We start from the raw sequence: 20,996 nt of genomic DNA on the forward strand, positions 1-20,996 counted from the left end.
ATACAACCAGAATTTCTTTGGGTTCTGTGAAAGATCACTTCACAGTATTCTGCTACAGCTTTCTATACCTAGTATTATGTGAGCTTTTGCTGCTTTTCGCGAGTGCTTTAAACTCTAGCACTTTGTTGTGAGTGTTTTGGCAGTTTACCATTAGGATTTTAATACTCTCACACCTGTGGGAGGCATTTCTTTTGATCTTACACTAATACTTCACGGTTCCCTACAGCTATCATTTTCTTGATTGGACAGAGAGTTGCCTAATCTTTTTAAAACAATAATAATGAAAAAACCCTTGTGTTCACTGCTCACACCTGAGTAACAGCCTGTGATGTGTAGTCCAATGGACACATCATCGGAGGCTAAAGGACTAAGATGGCAGTTCTGAATTGAAACAAGTTCAGCAAACTGAAATGTTTGTACATATTAGTGCACAGGTTGGGCTGGGCTGGGTCAGCTCAGAATCATGCCAATGTGTCTTTCAGAACATGTAGTGAGGAGGAGTTGATGCTGTTTACTTTATTTAGCACTAAGGCCGACAAATTGCAAGGATATGTGTAAACTGTTTGGCTCACTGAGCTTGTTTAAGTTTTAAATTGCTATCTGAGTCTTTGTAGACCATGATGATGTCTCCAGCATCAGCATACAAAAAGTTAAGCACAGAAATGAGTTGTGCCACAGCCTAATGTTCATACAGCTAAATTTACCCAGAATGCTAATTGTGGCTGTGAAAGCTTGAATTGAATGATCGAACTTTCTTCATTTGGTTATGACGGCAAAGCTGCTCCCCATTCAGGTGTTTCATATTTGAAAGACTGTCGTGGAGGCCAGGAACAAGTCAGCAAGGTGCCAACTGTAGCATAGCACTCTTTTATTAACTACAGGTATGCCCACACATACTGCAAGCACAACCTCTGGGTCACATGAAGTGAAACGATGGTGGCATGTCGGTCACGGCAAGCAGCCCAAGGACCTGACCTGTGCGACAACAGCACTCGGCTAGTGGCGTCTGATACGTGATAAAACTCTGTTGGATGCAACTGACGCTGACTCGGCTTCAGCAGCTGTCACAACTTTTCTGCTTGGCTCCTGTATCGACTTGCAGAGTGTGACATAGTACTGGGGCAGCACAAGTGACTCCAGATGTCAGCATACAAGCAGCAGTTGATGAACAAGCAATAGCTGCTGAGCAGATAAATAGGTGGATGTTCTGGTTGCCAAATGGCTCAAGTGAATGATCCCTATGATGGACCCCTGGGCCACACGACTCTGTCCAGTGCTGGATACCCCCGGTGGTTGGGTGGGTGCATATAAATAATGTCTCAGGTCTGCTTATTTTACTGCACTGGAGGTGGAATTATGAAGCGAGGTTGACACACTGCTGACTTGGCGTCCCATATGTTAAGAGTGCTGTGAGGCTGTTGTATTAGTCGACCACAATGTTATTGCTCCTGGACTTTAGGGCACTTCAGTCAGCTCTTGTGTTTACCTGTGTGCTTGAAGCAGGTAAGAATGTGTTCTGCTATTTTAACAACCAGCCAACTTGCTCATGAAGGTGTTAGGAGTTCTATAATGTGTACGATAGTTGAAAAAGTTGATGGAGATTTTGTTTACTGTAATGTCATCAAGTGTTTTCTATAATGGCCGTGGAAGACCAAGTGCAGTATCATCGTAGTTGGGTAGTAAAATGGACAACAGTTCATGTTTCAGTGTTGTTGTCATCTGTGAGGAAACTGCAGCAATAGGCACTGAAAGTACGCCATACTTGTGTACTGCAACATGAAGATTCATGAATCCGCACATGTGTTCAATAAGGAGAAGACAGTAACAGGGTTACCAGTATTTTGAAGAGGAATGGCCAGTCTTAGCTTGGGAAATCTGTCTTCTGTATGCAAGGCTGTGAATCTGCCATGAAATTTCAAGATAAGCCAATGCCAGTTCTGTTAACTCCTCACAGACTCAAAGATGTCAGAGTCCTCTGGAGGTAAAAAGAAAAAGTACATAGTCTCGCAAAAAAGCAATGAGTTAGGACTGCTCCTGATTATTTACAGCTACCGATGGTAGTGAACATTAGAAAGTGATGTAGAGATTGCAGTACATAAAATTGAGAGATAAGATTTAATATCACATGGTCTCTGCAAAGTGCTGGTGTATATCCATACTTGCTTAGAAAAAATTACTGGCTCTTAATTTTATGAATAATTAAATTTGTTGATACAGCAGTAATATTTTTTTCCTCTTTTTGTATAGATCCTATTCCATTTACTCAAAAAATGGAACTTTATATCTGTTCCATCTCGAATCTAGGGACACACATGTCATAACAAACTTAAGGTATTGCTTTGTTGCTGTAGCTATCTGTCTGTCTCTTGCTGTCCACAGCATTTGGTTGTAATTTTTGCAGTTCATTCAGTTGAATGCATTGAGCTATTAGACATGTAAATTACATGAAATTTCCAATAACTCCCCCACCCCACCCCTCCCCTTTTAAATTTCTTTCTTTGGCAAGTGCATGTATAGTTTATCTCCCATATCGAGTGATTTATGCGCATGTTTCCTTGGCAGAGCCTTGGGCATTATTATGTGGTGTTAACTTATTGCAGTCAGTTGATGGAACGATGTAAGATAATGCACTCTATGCCAAGTTAACGTCTTCCAAATGAACAGCTTTGTTTCTGTGCCAAAGCCATAAAATGAAATCTTGCACCTGAAAATAACCTTACATTTTGTTTAGGAGCCAAGTTAATTAAAGCTGTGAGCTTTGTGTGTTTCTAGCACAATGACTCCAAAAATTGCTGCCAACCAGATTCTTGGGCAATTGCATGACAGTATTGGCAAGTTCTCTCTCTCTCTCTCTCTCTCTCTCTCTCTCTCTCTCTCTCTCAAGAGAATTTATGAACAGATTGTGAAACATTAAAGCAGTGCAGGTTATACATTTTCATTTTGTGTACAGTATTCCCTCATCATATAATTTTTTTAACAGAGCTCTTGTATTTCTGTGGCTATGTATGTTTTCTGCCCCTGACTTTTCACATTCACTCACAGAATATATTTATATAAAGTTTAACATAGGCCAGGCATTGCAAGTGTAATGTAATTTAATGGATTGGCCACTGTCAGTAGTGACTATTACTCAGTAGCTGAAAGGTCTTGTAAAGTTTTATTAAGTAGTTTATCTATTGATCTGCCATTTTGACTGAAAAAGGATGCAATTAGCATACATTAATATTATCTTATTGAAACACACACACACACACACACACACACACACACACACACACACACCTTATTTGGCGGCTTTAAGCACCTTGAAGATTTGAAGATACTCCCATCACATTTGTTGAAATTTAATGCAAAACTCATTAGGAACTCACTGTTATTATCTCAGTGACCATACACGATTCTTTTTGCATAAAACCAGAATTAATTTTGTAATCTTTGTACACATTATGTTATAGTTATTCACCTGCCTCAGCCAGATATTTGGCTGTTTTTTCATTGAGTATTGGTTATATGTAATTGTCTTTTTAAAAAAGAAATCATATAAGTTGTTATTCAAAGTGAAAAACATGAGCGTAAAGTATTTATTTCACGAAAGTGAGCAGTGAATACAGTATGTGGTGCCCTCCCCATCATTTTGTAGGAAGCTCTTCAGAGGCTCATGCATTTTAACCCTCTCCTCACAATATGTATATTCACTAATGAAATTCTTTAGAAACTATCCTTCACAATCTTGAGCTACAACACTATAAAGCAAGAAACAACCTTTATTACTCATTACCAAATCTAGAGTGGCTCAGAAAGAGGTTCAATATGCAGCTTCAGAAATATTTGATCATTTGCCCATTAATCAATATGTCTGACAATGTTTAAATCTGGCCTAAAATAATATCTTCAGGACAACTCCTTCTATTCCATAGATGCTAAAAAAACTAAATTTATCTCCAGTTACATGGCTAGTGTTGAAGACTAATAGTTTCGTTGTCATTTTTGTTTCCCCCTTAATCTGCACCAGTCTGGGTTGGGACGTTGTGGTACCTCTGCATAATTTTTTTGCTACAGTCCAGAATTCTTCTTAAACTGATCTTCATAGAGTCAGTCCATATTGATCTAGATCTCCCTCTTGTCCTCAGAATTGGCCTCCATCATTCACTTTGGTATTCCTCCATCTTTCATTCTCTTCACATGTCCAAAGCAATTCAACATACTTTCCTCAATCCTGTCATTCAGTCATCCAACTTCTCGCTGCCAGTTACTTCCTAATGTTCTCTCTCTCTCTCTCTCTCTCTCTCTCTCTCTCTCTCTCTCTCTCTCTCTCTCCCTCCCCCCTCCCCCCCCCCCTCCCCCCCCCCCCCTGTGTGTGTGTGTGTGTGTGTTTTTTTTTTTTCCCATGACGTACTACTGAGGTATTTAATTTCACTGGTTTTGATTCTACTTTTCTATCTTCTTGACATTGTTCAAGTCTCTAATGCGTATGCCAACATGGTTGCAAAGTACACCCCTTATAGGATCTCTCTTCGCTAGACTAAGCCCCTGACACACTAGTAAACTGAATTGCTTTGTTGTAACTTTCTGCTTCCATCCGTGTATTCTAATTAAATTCAGTCCTGCATACTACTTAGTTGCCTATAGCATATGGCTCATAGCCAGACTACAAACGTGTTAACTGTATGTTCCCTTATATGAGGAGCATTCAATAAGTAAGTTTCCATTATTTTAGAATTAAAAAAAATGCACAATTTATCATGCTGAAATAATTTTATTGCCATTGTACAGTGCTTCTGTTACATTTCTTCATAATCACCATGTTTATCCAAGCATTTTTGGTGTGACTCAAATCCTGTGCTCTTAACCAGCTGTTCACTGTTGATGTGACATCATCAGTGTTGAAGTGCTTACCTCGAAGATGACCTTGGAGTTCCCATCTGACATATGTGGATGGTTATTTTACCTTGACGTCAAACATAGGCAGTGGTCACTTTAATGGGGCTATACTGCGAATAATAAACATTACACACCATTTATCCAGTTGAAATAATTGACAATGTACAGTGCTTCTGCCACTTTTCTACATTGTCACCTTGTTTTTCCCAGTATTTTTGGTGATGTGACCAGTTTTTGCAAACCAGTAGCACTTGGGGAAAGGTCTGGTGAATATGGAGGATGTGGAAACACTTCCCAGTTGAATCTTGAGAGCTCCACCTGGGTCATTGGATTTCTATAAGACCGAACATTGTCATGAAGGAAGAGAACTTTGTGAAACAAAAGTTCGGATGTTTTCTTTTGAGAGCAGCTAGCATTTTCCTCAGGACATTACACTACTTTTTTGCATTCATTTTGGTGCTGTGAGGCAGGTTGTGAATGAGTAACACCTGCTGACAGTCCCAAAAGGTGGCTGTCATAACGTTTGCTGTTGAATGAGTGACCTTTGCCTTTTTTTGGGTCACTTTTGCCAGGTTTCTTCAACACAGTGCTCTTGATGTTTTCTCTCAAGGGTTGAATGATTGCCCCAGGTTTCATGCCCAGTGACAACCCAGTTGAAGAGCAGATCTCCCTTTGTCTGATGCATTTCCATAAACATTCTGGCCAAATTCATCCATTACTGCTTGTGGACATCACTCAGCAAACATGGCACCCACCTTGCACAAACACTGCTGTAGTGATAGTATTCCATCAGGGTCTTTGTGATGGGGTCCAATTGCGACTCAAGGAGGGAGCCGTCTTAAGATGATGTCAGTCATAACACTGTGACTGTCTCCAGAACACTGCAGATTGCAAAAAGGGCATCATCACATGTCACTATAGTGGTTCCCTATAGTTAAAGGTTGACTCCCAACAGATATTGACAGCAGATAGTTGTTTTTCTGCAAAACACAAATGAAAGAGTGCAGTTCACAAGCAGACACTGTAGTGGTAACTCCATGTTAACTAACAGAATACTGGCAAGATACTGTAGAATGCTTTGTAAGACAGTGTGAACGTTGTCAGTGCATACCATTCAGACTCTCCAGCCTTAGAAGATAGGTGTGTACCATCTCCAATATGTCATGCCTGGTAAAGAACTACAATGTTCAAACCCTCCTTGGGAATGCGCACAGCTTTTTTCTTTAGTGTGTTTAAACAAGTAAATTATGGAAGTAGTTATTCAAAATGAGAAATGTGAGTGGGATGACTTTGATACTCTGGTACAGGAAACTGGTAGGCATTAGGGAGGGAATTGAAAATGCCCATATGTTAAAAACAGTGAAAGAGCACCTTATCAATTACTGCTTCTACAATTTATCAGAATATTTGGACTCTGATACATAAATTCTGTTTTATCTTTGATTTAGGTCTTGACAGCTGATAGTGATGCTCTTAAAATTACATAAATGCTTAGCTCAAAGCATTAGATAGAAAGACATAAATGCTTAGCTTGAAGCATTAGATAGAAACAGCAGCTGAGTGATTTAAGAGGAGGAGCACTGGCCTTTTTACAAGTAGCTGTTTTTTCATATAAATAAAAATAACAACAATAATAACTGTTCTTCCCTGAGGATAGAACTAAAAGTTCTGAAAGCTAGGGTGGTTTTTGTACTTTTCTGTGTATATGTGTCTGTTGGCACTGCTAAATATTTCACCTCCTGAAGTGGTGAGATAGATAAAAGTGTGTAATATAAGTAGCAACATTCATTTTATTATGTGAAGTGTTCAAGGTATTGAGATGTGATTTTCAGCGAATGATAGTAAGCAGAGGGGTACCTAATTTTGTTGAATGTTTAATCTTCCTAACTGCATACAGCTCGTGGTCTGGTAGCTAGTGCTGCTGCCTCTAGACCACAGGGACCCTTGTTTGGTTCCTGAGTTGGGAATTTAATTAGCTTAGGAGCGCGCGCGCGTGTGTGTGTGTGTGTGTGTGTGTGTGTGTGTGTGTGTGTGTTTTTTCATCACTCCTCTTATCTTCATCACATGCAGAAGTTGCCATAGTGTTGTCTAATAGAAAGACTTGTACTTCTCGGCGAAACCATTCTAGATGGCATCTCCTGGCTAATAAAGCCATACCATCATGTCGTTCTTTCTCTTGACTCTTCAGCTAAGATATTGAAACAAATGAAGTTTTTAAACTGGAACGATATACTTAATTCAAAAGCTCATGTACGAAACAGGTATAGTAATATGATGATTGTTGGTGTTGGTGTTGAAACTTTCCTCAAGTTGAGTTGCCCAGAATTGGTTACTGTGGTGTGAATAATGCCAAGTGTGGTTCTCATCCTTTTCAAGTGTTTACTTTTTTTCCATAAAAGCTGTTTTATTTAAAAATGGTTAGGTTCACACCTTTGAAATAGTTTCCTAAGCCCTTCTTATTTGCTAGAAATTAATATATAGGTCAATTTGCAGCAATTGCAGCTGATCCTCTGTCTATGTCACATAAAGTAGGGCTAGGAAGAAACATGTTTTATTTTAGCAGTGTAGCCTATCTTTTTGCAACATGTAATACCTTGGCTACATGCAACAACAGCCAATTGTGGCCACCTTGTCTTTCTGTTTTAGCACATTTCTCAGATACTTTTGCAATATGTTTCAGTGCCAAATTAACAAGTGTAATGTCACTGTTCTCATCTTTTCACGAGTTGTGGAATGATGTTAAAAAAAGTTCATTATGCCATCTGAAAAACTGTACCTACTTCAATGTACAGTTGATACAGGAGTTAAGAGAATTAAACATGTAACAGTATCATCTGCTGCTCTGGGTATCATCAATTTACAAAAACCTTATTTCGATACGTCAGACCATTCATGAAATAAAATGCGTATTACTTCTTCCTTTACTCACCCTGTATACATAAAGTAATCTAGAAGTTAATTCCTGTACTTGTCAGCTTGAGTTGAGCAATACTAACCAGTGCTGTTCCTGGCTATTAACAACTCTGCACCCATGAAGTCTCTCCTCCATGATGGAATTTACAGAACATAATGTGCAAGTGACTGAGTGATCAGCTGTCCACTAAGATCTTTGTTAACTTTTTTTCCCTTTTCTAGATTGGGCAGCCATGTCAACCATCTCCTCCATGCCCGGTTCGTGGAGCTACCCGTTCAACAACATCGTGTCTGTGAGCGACGGTCCAGTGGACAGCAGTTCGGGGATACCTTACATGTATCTCACCCCACAGGACATGAGCGTCCAGGACCTGATGGTAAGTACACAAGTTGTCTAATCTCCTGTCCTGAAACAGATCAGAAGGGAGCTGTTCAATTCACATTTGTGTGCAAGTCTAACACAGTAATTGTAGATGAGGATTTTGGTGAAAACAGTGCAGGTTTAGCATCCTTATTAGAATATCATGGGATTTATTAAGGTAAAAATGATTAAGAACATACATTTAAAATGTAAAACTCTTACTAAAGTTTTATTCACTCCCTCTTAGTCTTTTTTTACAGCCACACACAACCATAACAGCTGGCAAACCCGGTACTGCCTGGGTATTATTTTGCTAATTTTCTATTAGAATCATGAACAAACAATGAACTGTGTAACTGTGTTTGTAGTGTAACATCCTGGAAAATTTCTGTACACTGGGCACAGCCCGTTCAAGAGTCTCTACATGATGTTGTAAACATTTCTCCGACAAAGCATTTTGAGGTCTTACATATTGTAAATAGCTTCATTATTGTTTAAAATTAGCAGTCCTCATACCATAATACATTAACAAGGGCTGATTATACCTTTTTGTAGATGTAGATTTGTAGCAAACTGAAACTCAAATCTGACAGCTAACTACATCCAGCAAACAAAAAGTAGAGTAATCCTGTGATCCAGCTGAAAATAAGTGTGTAAGCCCTCAAAACGTGTCTTGGGAGAAAATAGAAACTGACTGACACAGACAACTGTTTTAATTTATCTTACACTCTTATAATCTGCATAACTGCCAGCCACTTGCACCTGATTACTTGTAGTGACACCTTCATCTCCCTCTCAACTTGTTACGGCCACACTTCCTTCAACAGCCAAATTAACTATTCCATGCTGCTTCAGAATAAATAATTTCAACCCATCCCTCTTACTCAAATTGTTCCATACGTTTTTCTCCCTGACTCCATTCACTACATTTTCATTTATTATCTGATCTGATATTGAAGTATCTTTAGTTCATATAGCATGTTCAATGTGAGATGTCAATTTCGATACATGAAAAATGTGGCTTCTTCAATTGTTTCTTTCCCCACTTTATCAGTTTTGTGCAAATAACATTACAGATTTTTCCAAATGTGTAGCACTTGTAAGTAACTTTCTGTTGTGTGTTATTTAGAGAGACTACCGAAGCAGTTTGGTGATGAGCTTGGCTCAGTCTGACTACTGCAAGAAGCAAAAGTATGATGCTGAGGATCCCAGATGTGCTAAAGTCATTCTCACTGGCAAGATTAAGAGGGTAAGTATGTATGGTTTTGAGCATAAACATGACGTAATTAAAGCACAAGAAATAACAAGATACCAGACAGAAACAGATGAATTTACACATAGATAAGTTATTAAACACTGTACTGTAATACCCTGGACGTACACGACAGGTGGGACGAAGTGATAGCCGTGCAAGTCAAATTCGCAAAACTCGGGGTTAATCTTGCAGATAGACAAACAAATTACACTGAAGTGCCAAAGAAACTGTTATAGGCATATGTATTCAAATACGGAGATATGTAAACAGGCAGAATACAGTGCTGCGGTCAGCAACGCCAATATAAGACAAAAAGCATCTGGCACAGTTGTTAGATTGGTTACTGCTGCTACAATGGCAGGTTATCAAGATTTAAGTGAGTTTGAATGTTGTGTTATAGTCGGCGCACGAGTAATGGGACATAGCATCTCCAAGGCAGCGATAAAGGGGTGATTTTGCCTTGTGACTATTTCACGAATGTACTGTGAATATCAGGAGTCCGGTAAAACATCAAATCTCCAATATCGCTGTGGCCGGAAAAAGATCCTGCAAGAACAGGACCAATGATGACTGAAGAGAATCATTCAGTGTGACAGAAGTGCAACCCTTCTGCAAATTGCTGCAGATTTCAGTACTGGGCTATCAGTAAGTGTCAGCATGTGAATCATTCAACAAAAAGTCATTAATATGGGTTCACGGAGCCAAAGGCCCACTCGTGTACCCTTGATCATGGCATGACACGAACCTTTACACTTCGCCCATCAACACCGACATTGGACTGTTGATGACTGGAAAATTGTCTCATTTCAAATTGTATTGAGTGGATGGACATGTACAGTTATGGAGACAAGCTCATGAATCCATGGACCTTTCATGTCAGCAGTGGACTGTGTGGAGCGTGTGCAGTTGAAGTGATGTGGGATCCCTGATATGTCTAGATACGACTCTGACAGGTGACACGTACATAAGCATCCTGTCTGATCACGTGCATCCATTCATGTCCATTGTGCATTCTGACGGACTTGGGCAATTCCAACAGGACAATGGGACATCCCACATATCCAGCATTGCTACAAAGTGGCTCCAGAAACACTCTTCTGAGTTTAAACACTTCTGCTGGCCACCAAACTCCCCAGAAATGAACAATATATCCGGGATGCATTGCAACGTGCTGTTCAGAAGACATTTCCACCCCGTCACACTATTATGGATTTATGGGCAGCCCTGCAGGATTCATTGTGTCAGTTCCCTCCAGCACTACTTCAGACATTAGTCGAGCCCATGCCACGTTGTGTTGCAGCACTTCTGCGCGCTTGCAGGGCCCCTACATGATGTTAGGCAGGTGTACCAGTTTCTTTGGCTCTTCAGTGTATGTTCAGTTAGGATCAGAGATTAAGGAAAACAAAGTAATTTTCAATGAAAATGTTTAATAAAATGCTCAACAATACAACATATTACACTATATGATCAAAAGTATCTGAGCACCCGCAAAAACGTTTTTCATATTAGGTGCATTGTGTTGCCACCTACAGTCAGGTACTCCATATCAGTGACCTCAGTAGTCATTGGACATCGTGCGAGAGCAGAATGGGGCACTTCACGGATCTCACGGACTTCAAATGTGGTCAGGTGATTGGGTGTCACTTGTGTCATACGTCTGTATGTGAGATTTCCACATTCCTAAACATCCCTAGGTCCACTGTTTCCGATGTGATAGTGAAGTGGAAACGTGAAGGGGCATGTACAACACAAAAGTGTAAAGGTCGACCTTGTCTGTTGACTGACAGAGACAGCCGACAGTTGAAGAGGGTCGTAATGTGTAATAGGCAGACATCTACCTAGACCATCACACAGGAATTCCAAACTGTATCAGGATCCACTGCAAGTACTATGACAGTTAGGCAGGAGGTGAGAAAACTTGGATTTCATGGTCGAACGGCTGCTCGTAAGCCACACATCACGCCGGTAAATGCCAAACGACGCCTCACTCGGTGTAAGGAGCATAAACATTGGACGCTTGAACAGTGGAAAAACGTTGTGGGGAGTGACGAATCACAGTACACAATATGGTGATCTGTTGGCAGAGTGTGGGTATGGCAAATGCCTGGTGTACATCATCTGCCAGCATGTGTAGTTCCAACAGTAAAATTTGGAGGTGGTGGTGTTATGGTGTGGTCGTGTTTTTCATGGAGAGGGCTTGTGCCCCTTGTTGTTCTGCATGGCACTATCACAGCACAGGCCGACACTGATGTTTAAGCACGTTCTTGCTTCCCACTGTTGAAGAGCAATTCTGGGATGGCAATTGCATCTTTCAACATGATGGAGCACCTGTTCGTAATGCACGGCCTGTGGCAGAGTGGTTACATGACAATAACATCACTGTAATGGACTGGCCTGCACAGAGTCCTGACCTGAGTCCTATAGAAAATATTTGGGATGTTTTGGAACGCCGACTTCGTGCCAGGTCTCACCGACCGTCAGTTCAGCGCTCAGTGACGTATAGGCTGCCATTCCCCAAGAAACCTTGCAGCACCTGATTGAACATATGCCTGCGAGAGTGGAAGCTGTGACAAAGGCTAAGGGTTGGCCAATACCATATTAAATTCCAGCATTACCGATGGAGGGCACCACGAACTTGTAAGTCATTTTCAGCCAGGTGTCCAGATACTTTTTATCACACAGTGTATCTTTACAGTACACTATTACACATTGCAACAATGTAAACTGTAGTTATTGTGATGCAGAAGGCTTCAGAAAATGTTATAATGTCATCTGAAGAGTCAATTTCCTTTCTTATCATGCAGAATCTCCTCGTAGCATGTCAATACTGATATGTCTGCGTAAGCAGAAGAAAACAACGATCAAAGCCTGAAAACAATTTATTGGACTGTTCAATTAACCTAAACAAATTCTTCAAGTATAACACCAACACAAAACAGTGATCCGTCTTCGAATCACAACTACATACAAGAATAATATAGAAAACAACTGAAATAATTTCCTACTAGTCTCTGCCAGAGACTTCTCCGATATACCAAGCCTAATCCAGAGATCAGCGAGAAGATCCAAGCCGGGCTGCCGGGGCGGTAGCTACCCGCGTCTGCTGGTGGTCAATGAACTGCCGATGTGCGGCCGAGCGCTGGCCTTTATAGCGCTTCGGCGGATGAGTACCTCGGAACTATTTTCCATCACGTGGTTTGGCGTGTGAAGATAGTTCCGGGATCTGCAGCGACCTCTTCCTTATGTCTATGTGGGCCGGTAGCCCCTGGTGGCCGCTGGTGTCTTTGCTGTGGTGTTGTTGTTGTTGTGGCCGTTCATCAATATTGCCTGTCGGTAGTGTAGTGCTTCGGTGTGCCTGCGAAGCAGGCAACCCGCGGCTGCAGGCTGTCAGTTTGGTTGCTGATACTCTAGGCGCCGTGATGTCTGGTGGAGAAGGCCACAGCAAATACATTTATTGTTCCCTGTTTTGTAACAGAAATGCACGTTTAGTTGGTGTTCATTTTTTTTCTAAAATTTATAACCCTCTTTAAATTGAACTGAGGTCTTCTGTCAAGTTTGCAACTGTCATTTGATCTCCTGAGTGAAGTGGGTGTAAAGAATCAGGTTATCCAATGTTTTGCTGTTGCTCACGCATTTCTGAAGGTCATAAATTGTCAGCTTCTGATTATGTCAATTCAGCAGTTCTTGAACATGATCAGAAACCACCTCAAAATCGACCAGTTCTTCAGTCACTTTATCAGTTTGATTGGGATCTGGGTGCTGATCCCCTGGGTTTCAGTGGGGCGGGAGTGGGGGGGGGAATGGACTTAGGTTTTTTTTTTTTTTTTTTTTTTTTTTTTTTTTTTTTTTTTTTTTTTTTTTTTTGCCTGGTGCTATTTAAAGCTTTTTGTGAAATTTCATTCCAAGACTGTCCAACAATTCTCACAGCACACAAAACATTGAATTGCTTCCAAAAGCCTTTAATAAAGGGCTTATTGTTGCAGGAGGATGATGTGGTCCATTGTTGATTAATAGCATCACATAAAATGAAATTTTTAGTAAAGGGCAATAACCTCAACTTCGTGTATGAAGTGATGACTAAACTGATTCACAAGAAGGGAAGCTGTCACCCAATCTGTAGCATTTGACTTTCAAATCACAGGCAACCCATATGTAGACGTATTTTTTTTAAACTCGTGGTTTTTCTGAGCTATAAATTAAGAAAGATTTTAATTTACAATCACCAGCTGTATTCCTGCCACCACCACTTTTGTGCATTCGTGCCAGCCATCACTGTCAATCGATCTTCAGCAGCTTTGAAGTTTGGAAAGTTGTTTGCTTCATGCACGAGAAAAGTTCTTTTAGGAATCTTATTCCAGAACAGACCAGTTTCATCTATGTTGAATGTGGTTTGGTTAGGACGGTCATTGCCTGTCATTCCCTCGAATTTCTGTGGATACAGCGACACAGTCTTTATCATCTCTTGCCACCTTCCCACTTTCTGTGATGCTGTGTGCTGATTATAACAACTTTTGAATTGGCTTAACCAACTTGAGTGATAATATCATTATGTTTATGAATGATAATTGAATTCAAAGAATGGGCACTTTCACAGCTTTGAGGTTTTTTTCTGTATCTTTTATAACTGTACTAATTTATGATTCCAGTAGATCAAACTTCTTTGCCAATTAACACATTTTAATTTTTGCATTTAAGTCTTTGATAATATTAACTTTACATTCCAAAGATATAATAATTTTCTTTTCTTGTTTGATGCCAATGAATCAGTTCTGCTTCTTCTCGGTGACATAGCTAGAATGTATCAGTGAGGCCAGCAGTTTTTGTCAATCAAGCCAGCTCGTGGATATATCAAGTCTGCACAAAGCACGTCCGAACCTGTCATAAACCGAACACAATGTGGACAGTGTGTGGGGAATAGAGTTCCACAGTACTGAGACAGACAAATTGTGTAACTTTGGATTTGCATAAAAGTAGCATAAGTTGGGGTATTACTCTAATTGTTATGACCTGGGTTGTTGTCATTTGATAAAAAAAAAGATCAAGAGGTCACATAAAATAGATTTTGGTTACATGGAGAAATCATCCAGGACACTGGGTTAAGGCACATTCAGCAGGAGACAATGTGTGGAAGTTTACAATGTGAAGCCAACCATGGACAATATTTGAAAACTGACAAGTTAGCAATTTCACTGATAACAATCTACAAATCACAAATAAAGGAGGTAGTCTCCAAATTTCAATACAGTTGACACACATAGGCAATAAAGGGAAGAATAAATAAATGAATAGAATGGCAAGAAGAAGATAAACTGATGGATAGGGAAAGATGGTGGGGTAGAAAAAGTATATCAACAGTGCGGGACAAGACACAAAAAAAAAGTTGAAGAGGGTAGGTGGAGGGGGGTGGAAGAGGGGGGGGGGGATTGCAGAAGATAAGAAAGATTGATGAAGGTGTATTGAACAAAAATGCTCAGTGCTTTTAGGCTGCTGTCACATTAGCACTGATGTTTGTGGATTCCGCTGATGAACAAAATTGGCTAAACTTTTCAGATCAGTAAGCGTGTATGTGAGCAGTCTCAGGCAGCCAACCTCATTACCTAACATACAACTTAAGTCAACAACAGGTGAAACTAAAATCAGTTTGTTTTCCTTGGTCATACCACACAATGCTCCCACACACAAAACATGAATTGTGAGAACATTTTAGTACAAGAAAGATCCAAATTTGTGGCATCCTGGTGATGAGAAGAGCAATAACAGGGGTGTGGCTTGAAATCTATGGTGTGAAATCGTTACTTTATTGGAAACAACACATTTTGAACTACTTAAAAAATTAATAATAATTAATTGAACATTTTCTTACATTACAATGCACATATTCTATGGCATTTCATTTTCATGTCTTTGTCTGCAGCTCGTGGTCGCATTCTCGCTTCCCGAGCACGGGGTCCCAGGTTCGATTCCAGGCGGGGTCATGGATTTTCCCCTGCCTTGAAATGACTGGGTGTTTGTGTTGTCCTCATCATTCTTGAAAGTGGCGAGACTGGACTGAGCAAAGGTTGGGAATTTGTACGGGCGCTGATGAATGCGCAGTTCAGCACCCCAAAAACCAGACATCATCATCTTCATTTTTATGTCTATACTTAAAATGTAGCATGTCGTGCAGATAGTCTCCATTCGAAAATTTAGCCCTAGATTATAGCATCAAAATATCATATGTCAAAGTGACAAAAGTGATGTATGTAAATTTTGAAGAATTGTGTTACTGCGGTGGATCTTTTTTTGAGCTGTGTTAGGTTGATGTTAGCTGTCTAAAAATTAGCATCACTACTTACTGTTGTTTGCATTCTAGTAGGATGGTGATTCTGTTATATGAGGCTGTTTGTAAATGTGGTGTATGTGTTTCCACTTTTCAGTGCATTAGGTGTTCAGAGTATCTTATTCTGAAATTTGTGTTTGTCTTTCATACATATGCTGAATGATGATCATTGAAGGTTAGTCGACGTGTCTGTTTTGCTGAAGTTGTGCAGAGTGTTTGTAATCTTGCTTTTCAATGCCACAACGAATCATCTCAGATATGTAATTGAACATTTTCTCTTTATTTCATATATTCATAAAAATTGTCTTGTTATTACAGTAACTAAGGAAAGGGTGTACAGCACTTGCCACATTATTTTTTAGATGTATTTAGATTAGACTGGATTCCTAGGCCACATGGTTCTGACCAGTACTAACAGAGAGGAGAGGATACACTGATGTTACTGAGCGACCTCTAGTGGCAGCATCTGACATAATACTTATTCTGTAGGGCCTAGTGGAAATTGTTTACTTATTCCTAGCACTGACCTGTTATTTGTCAGATGTGTGTCCAAGACGTGATCAAAAAGTAATGGGAATTTTTGTTTCTCTTAAAGAATCGTTATTTGTTTGTCGCCATTAACTTTGTCTCCTCAAACATAACACACTTGTATCAGTGCTATTAACAGTCTGGGGAGCACTTCCGGAACACACTTCTCATTGTGGTGTTCAGCTCCTTGAGCAATTTTTTCTTATATCATCAGTGGTGGCAAAGCAATGCCCTTTCATGGTTCTTTTCAGCCTGAGGAGTAGAGAGAAGTGTCAAGAAGCTGTGTCCGGCAGATACTGTGGCTGAAGAAACTTTATGGTTTTTGGTGGCTCCATAATAGTGTGGTCTGTGTTTACATGAATGAGCACTGATGCACGAGCAGGAACATTATCGTAATTCAATTTCTATGAGTGGTTTTGCCACAATTCTGGTTGTTTCCTTTGGATTCCTTCATGCAAATGGTGCATAGCTTCCAAATAGTATTTGTTATTGACTGTACAACCGTAAGGCAGGAACTAATGATGTGCTATCCCACTGTAATTGAAGAATACAGTGAGAAGAACCTTCACACATGATCGATCTTGTCGAACTTTTTTCGGTTTTGGCTCTACATGCAATTTCCATTGCAAAGAGTGGGCCTTGGTTTTGATCTCGTACACATGTTTTGCCACTTGTTAAAACCTTCTTCAGAAGTTCTGGATTGTTGTTGACTTCTTGATTTAGCAATTCCAGAGCAATGTGTGTGTGATCCCGTTTCTGGTTGAAGTCCAACGATTTTGGAACAAACTTTGCTGCTCCACATTTCATGCCCAAAACATATGAAAAAATTGCTTGGCATGAGCTGAATGATATGCCAATGCCATCAGCAACTTCTCTTATTGATGATTTTACAGAACTGTTTTCTTTACTTCTTCCACATTGTCATGGATAATTGATATTCTAGGGCATCAGGGGTGGTCATCATGTTCAGTATCTTCTCGACCCTCTTTGAAATGTTTGTACCACTCATAAATTCGTGTCTTGCTCGTAGTAGATTTACCGAAAGCTACAGTCAACATTTAGAATGGTGTGCTGCACTTAATTCCTCCATCTTTTTGGAAAGTAAAATTTTGCCGAGCACTTGAAAACACATATAACCTTTTCAGTTATCAGCAATAAAGTAAATATTCCAAACAGATGAAAATGCAAACATACCTCAAAAACGTGTGTACCAACAGACAAAAGAACTTTAAAATTCAGATGTGTAAAGCATGTGAAATCAAAAATTCTCGTTACTTTTTGATCACACCTCGTATCTGTGTAGTCTGGATGACTGAATTCTCTCTTCCTTTTGGTAGAGAAAAGAATAGATTGGGCAAGGTTAAAAACGGCAGACAAGGTACTCGGACAAGTGTTCCTTGTCCTTCCAACATATAGCTTCCTCTAAGCCTAGGATTTGAAGGCCATGCTCTCCCCAGTGTAGGTTATTTGCTTTTATATGTGTCTTATCAGCAGTACCGTCATTCCTTTTCAAGTACTGGCCTGCAATTCTGTCTCTCAATTTCATAGTTTTCTTGGAAGAATTTTCATTTTTGATTCCACTGACTGTTGTTGCTGGTGTGTTATGGAATGAAAGGGACAGGGTGAAACTCAGTTTTGGCACTTGGCCTTATGGAAGAAAGAACCTAAATTTTCTGCCTTCTCAAAGGACTTCTGTAGATTTCAGAATGAATCTTTCACTGTGCAGTGAAGTGTTTGAAACTTCTCAGCAGATTAAAACTATGTAATGTACTGGGGCCTTGCCTTCGACATTCAATAACTTTTGGAGGCAAGATCTGGATTTGGGTTTCAGTCTGGCACACAGTTTTAATCTGTGTTCTGTAGATATCCATTTACCTATAGCCACCTAATAGATTAGTTTGTCTTCATTTGATTTTAGTGTCATCCCTAACCTACCTGTGTACATGTTCACATATAAAGTACTTTCTCAAAAAATATGCTTCTTCCACAGGTGAAGGACCCAGCTGAGTTGGCCTTTGCTCAGAATGCTCTTTTCAGCAGACACCCTGTAATGAAGACTTGGCCTCCAGGTAACACTCAAACTGATATCTATGTAAATAAAAATATAAATATAATAGAGGGAAATATATCTAAAAACAAAGATGATGTGACTTACCAAACGAAAGCGCTGGCACGTCGATAGACACACAAACAAACACAAACATACGCACAAAATTCTAGCTTTCGCAACCAACGGTTGCCTCGTCAGGAAAGAGGGAAGGAGAGGGAAAGACGAAAGGATTTGGGTTTTAAGGGAGAGGGTAAGGAGTCATTCCAATTCCGGGAGCGGAAAGACTTACCTTAGAGGGAAAAAGGGACGGGTATACACTCACACACACACACACACACACATATCCATCCACACATATACAGACACAAGCAGACATATACAGAGGCAAAGAGTTTGGGCCATCTTAGAAACATGTGCTTTGTCTTGTCTTTCTTTTCCATTTTACCAGACTGAGCCACAGCCATGAGTGGCTGGATGCACTAAGTTCAGTACAGTTACACCAGTTACACTAAATAATGTGAAAACATAACATAACAGTATTTCAGGACAGGAAATACTGTAACATGTAGATATTGGGACACATCATAGGATGAATTTGGCTCACCTCAACTTTATTTGCTCTCCAAGAATACTATTAACAATAAGGCATTTTAGCACTTAATCAGAACAGTTTGCTATTGTTTCTTTGGAAGAAGTGCGCAACTTTCAGGTTTTCATGCTTTGTCTCGAAGGCAGCAAACAAAGAAAACCTGTGCGACAGTGTTTTGCTTGCTCACTGAGAACATACTTAACTGGAAAAATATTGCAACATTATTTGTGAGTTTAAAGAGGAAGATTACTGTTCCTCTCAACAACAATGAACGTTACACACAAGGAATATTGTCTGGTAGCAAAGTTAAATTTTTTGCTATAATGTTACCATCCTTGAACTAATCAGTGTTCAGACTCACTGCAACTCTATTCATCATGTGTTCTTCAGTTCTGAGAATATAGTTACTGTCCACTGTTTTGACTATTGTTTCTATCCTGAAGTTTAACAGTGACTCCAGCTCATTATAACAACAAAGTAGCCTGCACAGCTCATTTTTATGATGTGGGGGAGATCAACACATTTTGAAAAAAAGAACTTCTATCTGGAGTGTAATTATGGTAGAATGTTAATACAGGGTGTATAAAAAAGAATCAATCTATTTTTAAAAAATCGTAACTATTATTTTATTTGAGATATGTGCGTGGACAGTGTACTTTTAGAAAGAGCAAACTCTTGAGTTTTACATGGTTCCCACTAGGTAGCAACAGAAAACATTTTGGGTTCTACGTTTTGCGCAGTGCAGGTCAATAATAACTGTTCAGCATGACTTTCGTACTATGTATGGTGCAGATCCTCCTACAGCACATTGTGTTAGACGATGGCTTGAACAATTCCGAGAAACAGGTTGTTTGTATAAAGGCAAATCACCGGGCCGTTCCCGAGAGTCTGACACAGACAGAAAACTGGTGGAGGAAGCACATATCTCAATATGCTTGAGAACTTTATTTTCCCACAGTTGGAGACTGATTCGAACGACTTCATTTACCAACAGGATGGGGGCACTGTCCCACTGGCACCAGCAAGTGTGGAAATTTTTAAATTAAAGGATTACTGAATGACCATATGATTCAGCCTTACATTACTGGCCTCCAAGGTTATCGGACCTGACTGTATGTGATTATTTCTTGTGGAGGTTTATAAAGACTCTACTTATGTGCCTCCGTTACCAACAAAAATCAATAATTATGCAGTCAGTCTAAAGTTTATCTTAGACTGCAGATGATCATAATACTTTGCAAAAATTTCAACTTTGTCACCTCCTGAAGTTTATTTTATCAGATTCATTTGTTTACAGGTATTTCAGTTGTGTTTGAACCAAACAAGCTGCATGTTTTATTGCATATTTTGCCACCAAGGCTTCATGGCTGGACTGTTTTGTTGCAGATCATCACTTCTATGTTGCAAAGATGAAGATTGAGCAAATTGTGGTTCTCGATTACTTTGGTGGACCAAAATTTGTTGATGTGAAGACATACCTGCATACTCCTCCAGCAGCTGGACCCCTGCCGGGAATGTAGAATAGTATACTCCCTAGGACAAAATGAATCTCGTGCAGATTTATATGTGCTGTACCATAACTGTTAGTCCTGTGAGGAACTGATCATTGACATAAAGTGCCATACAATTTTTGCAGTTCTTTAACACACGTAAACTGGAGTTAAGTGTTAAAAATTATGATACATGTACGCTATTTTGAGTATGAGCTGATTCTCTTGAACTTCCTGCAGTTTTATTACAGTTTTCGGGAAAATGTTATATTTTACTGTGGAAGAGTGTAAATGTTTTTGTTTTGATAGTGAATGATTGGAGGCAACAGTAAATATGTGATTTTACTATAAACAATGTGTTCTCCAAACATATTGTGCTGGGCTGTGCAAATACTATGTTGTAATTATTGTGCTTTGATAAACATTTCCATATAAATTACAAATGTAATGTTGGAATTGTAATTAAGTTTATATTTTGTGATTAAAGTCTATTCTTGTTACCAAGTTGTTTTGTTGATTTCAATAAAAAAAATGGCTCTGAGCACTATGGGACTTAACTTCTGAGGTCATCAGTCCCCTAGAACTTAGAACTACTTAAACCTAACTAACC

The 20,996-nt window shown here is 39.6% G+C and overlaps 1 protein-coding gene across 4 annotated transcripts in view; it reads left to right on the plus strand.

Annotated features, from left to right (window-relative positions):
- LOC124719038 (protein CREG1) overlaps positions 1-20,890 on the plus strand; it is a 52,229-nt gene extending 31,339 nt beyond the window's left edge. For all 4 annotated transcript variants that reach the window (XM_047244707.1, XM_047244706.1, XM_047244708.1 and 1 more), the window contains exons 3-6: positions 8,017-8,171; positions 9,285-9,404; positions 18,248-18,326; positions 20,283-20,890. In XM_047244707.1, coding sequence (XP_047100663.1) covers positions 8,017-8,171; positions 9,285-9,404; positions 18,248-18,326; positions 20,283-20,416 — 488 coding nt within the window. In that variant the 3' untranslated portion in view covers positions 20,417-20,890. The remainder of the gene's footprint in view (positions 1-8,016; positions 8,172-9,284; positions 9,405-18,247; positions 18,327-20,282) is intronic.
- The last annotated feature ends 106 nt before the right edge of the window (positions 20,891-20,996 follow it).

Source organism: Schistocerca piceifrons, chromosome 10 (genome assembly GCF_021461385.2).
Source record: "Schistocerca piceifrons isolate TAMUIC-IGC-003096 chromosome 10, iqSchPice1.1, whole genome shotgun sequence".
Lineage (NCBI taxonomy): Eukaryota > Metazoa > Arthropoda > Insecta > Orthoptera > Acrididae > Schistocerca > Schistocerca piceifrons.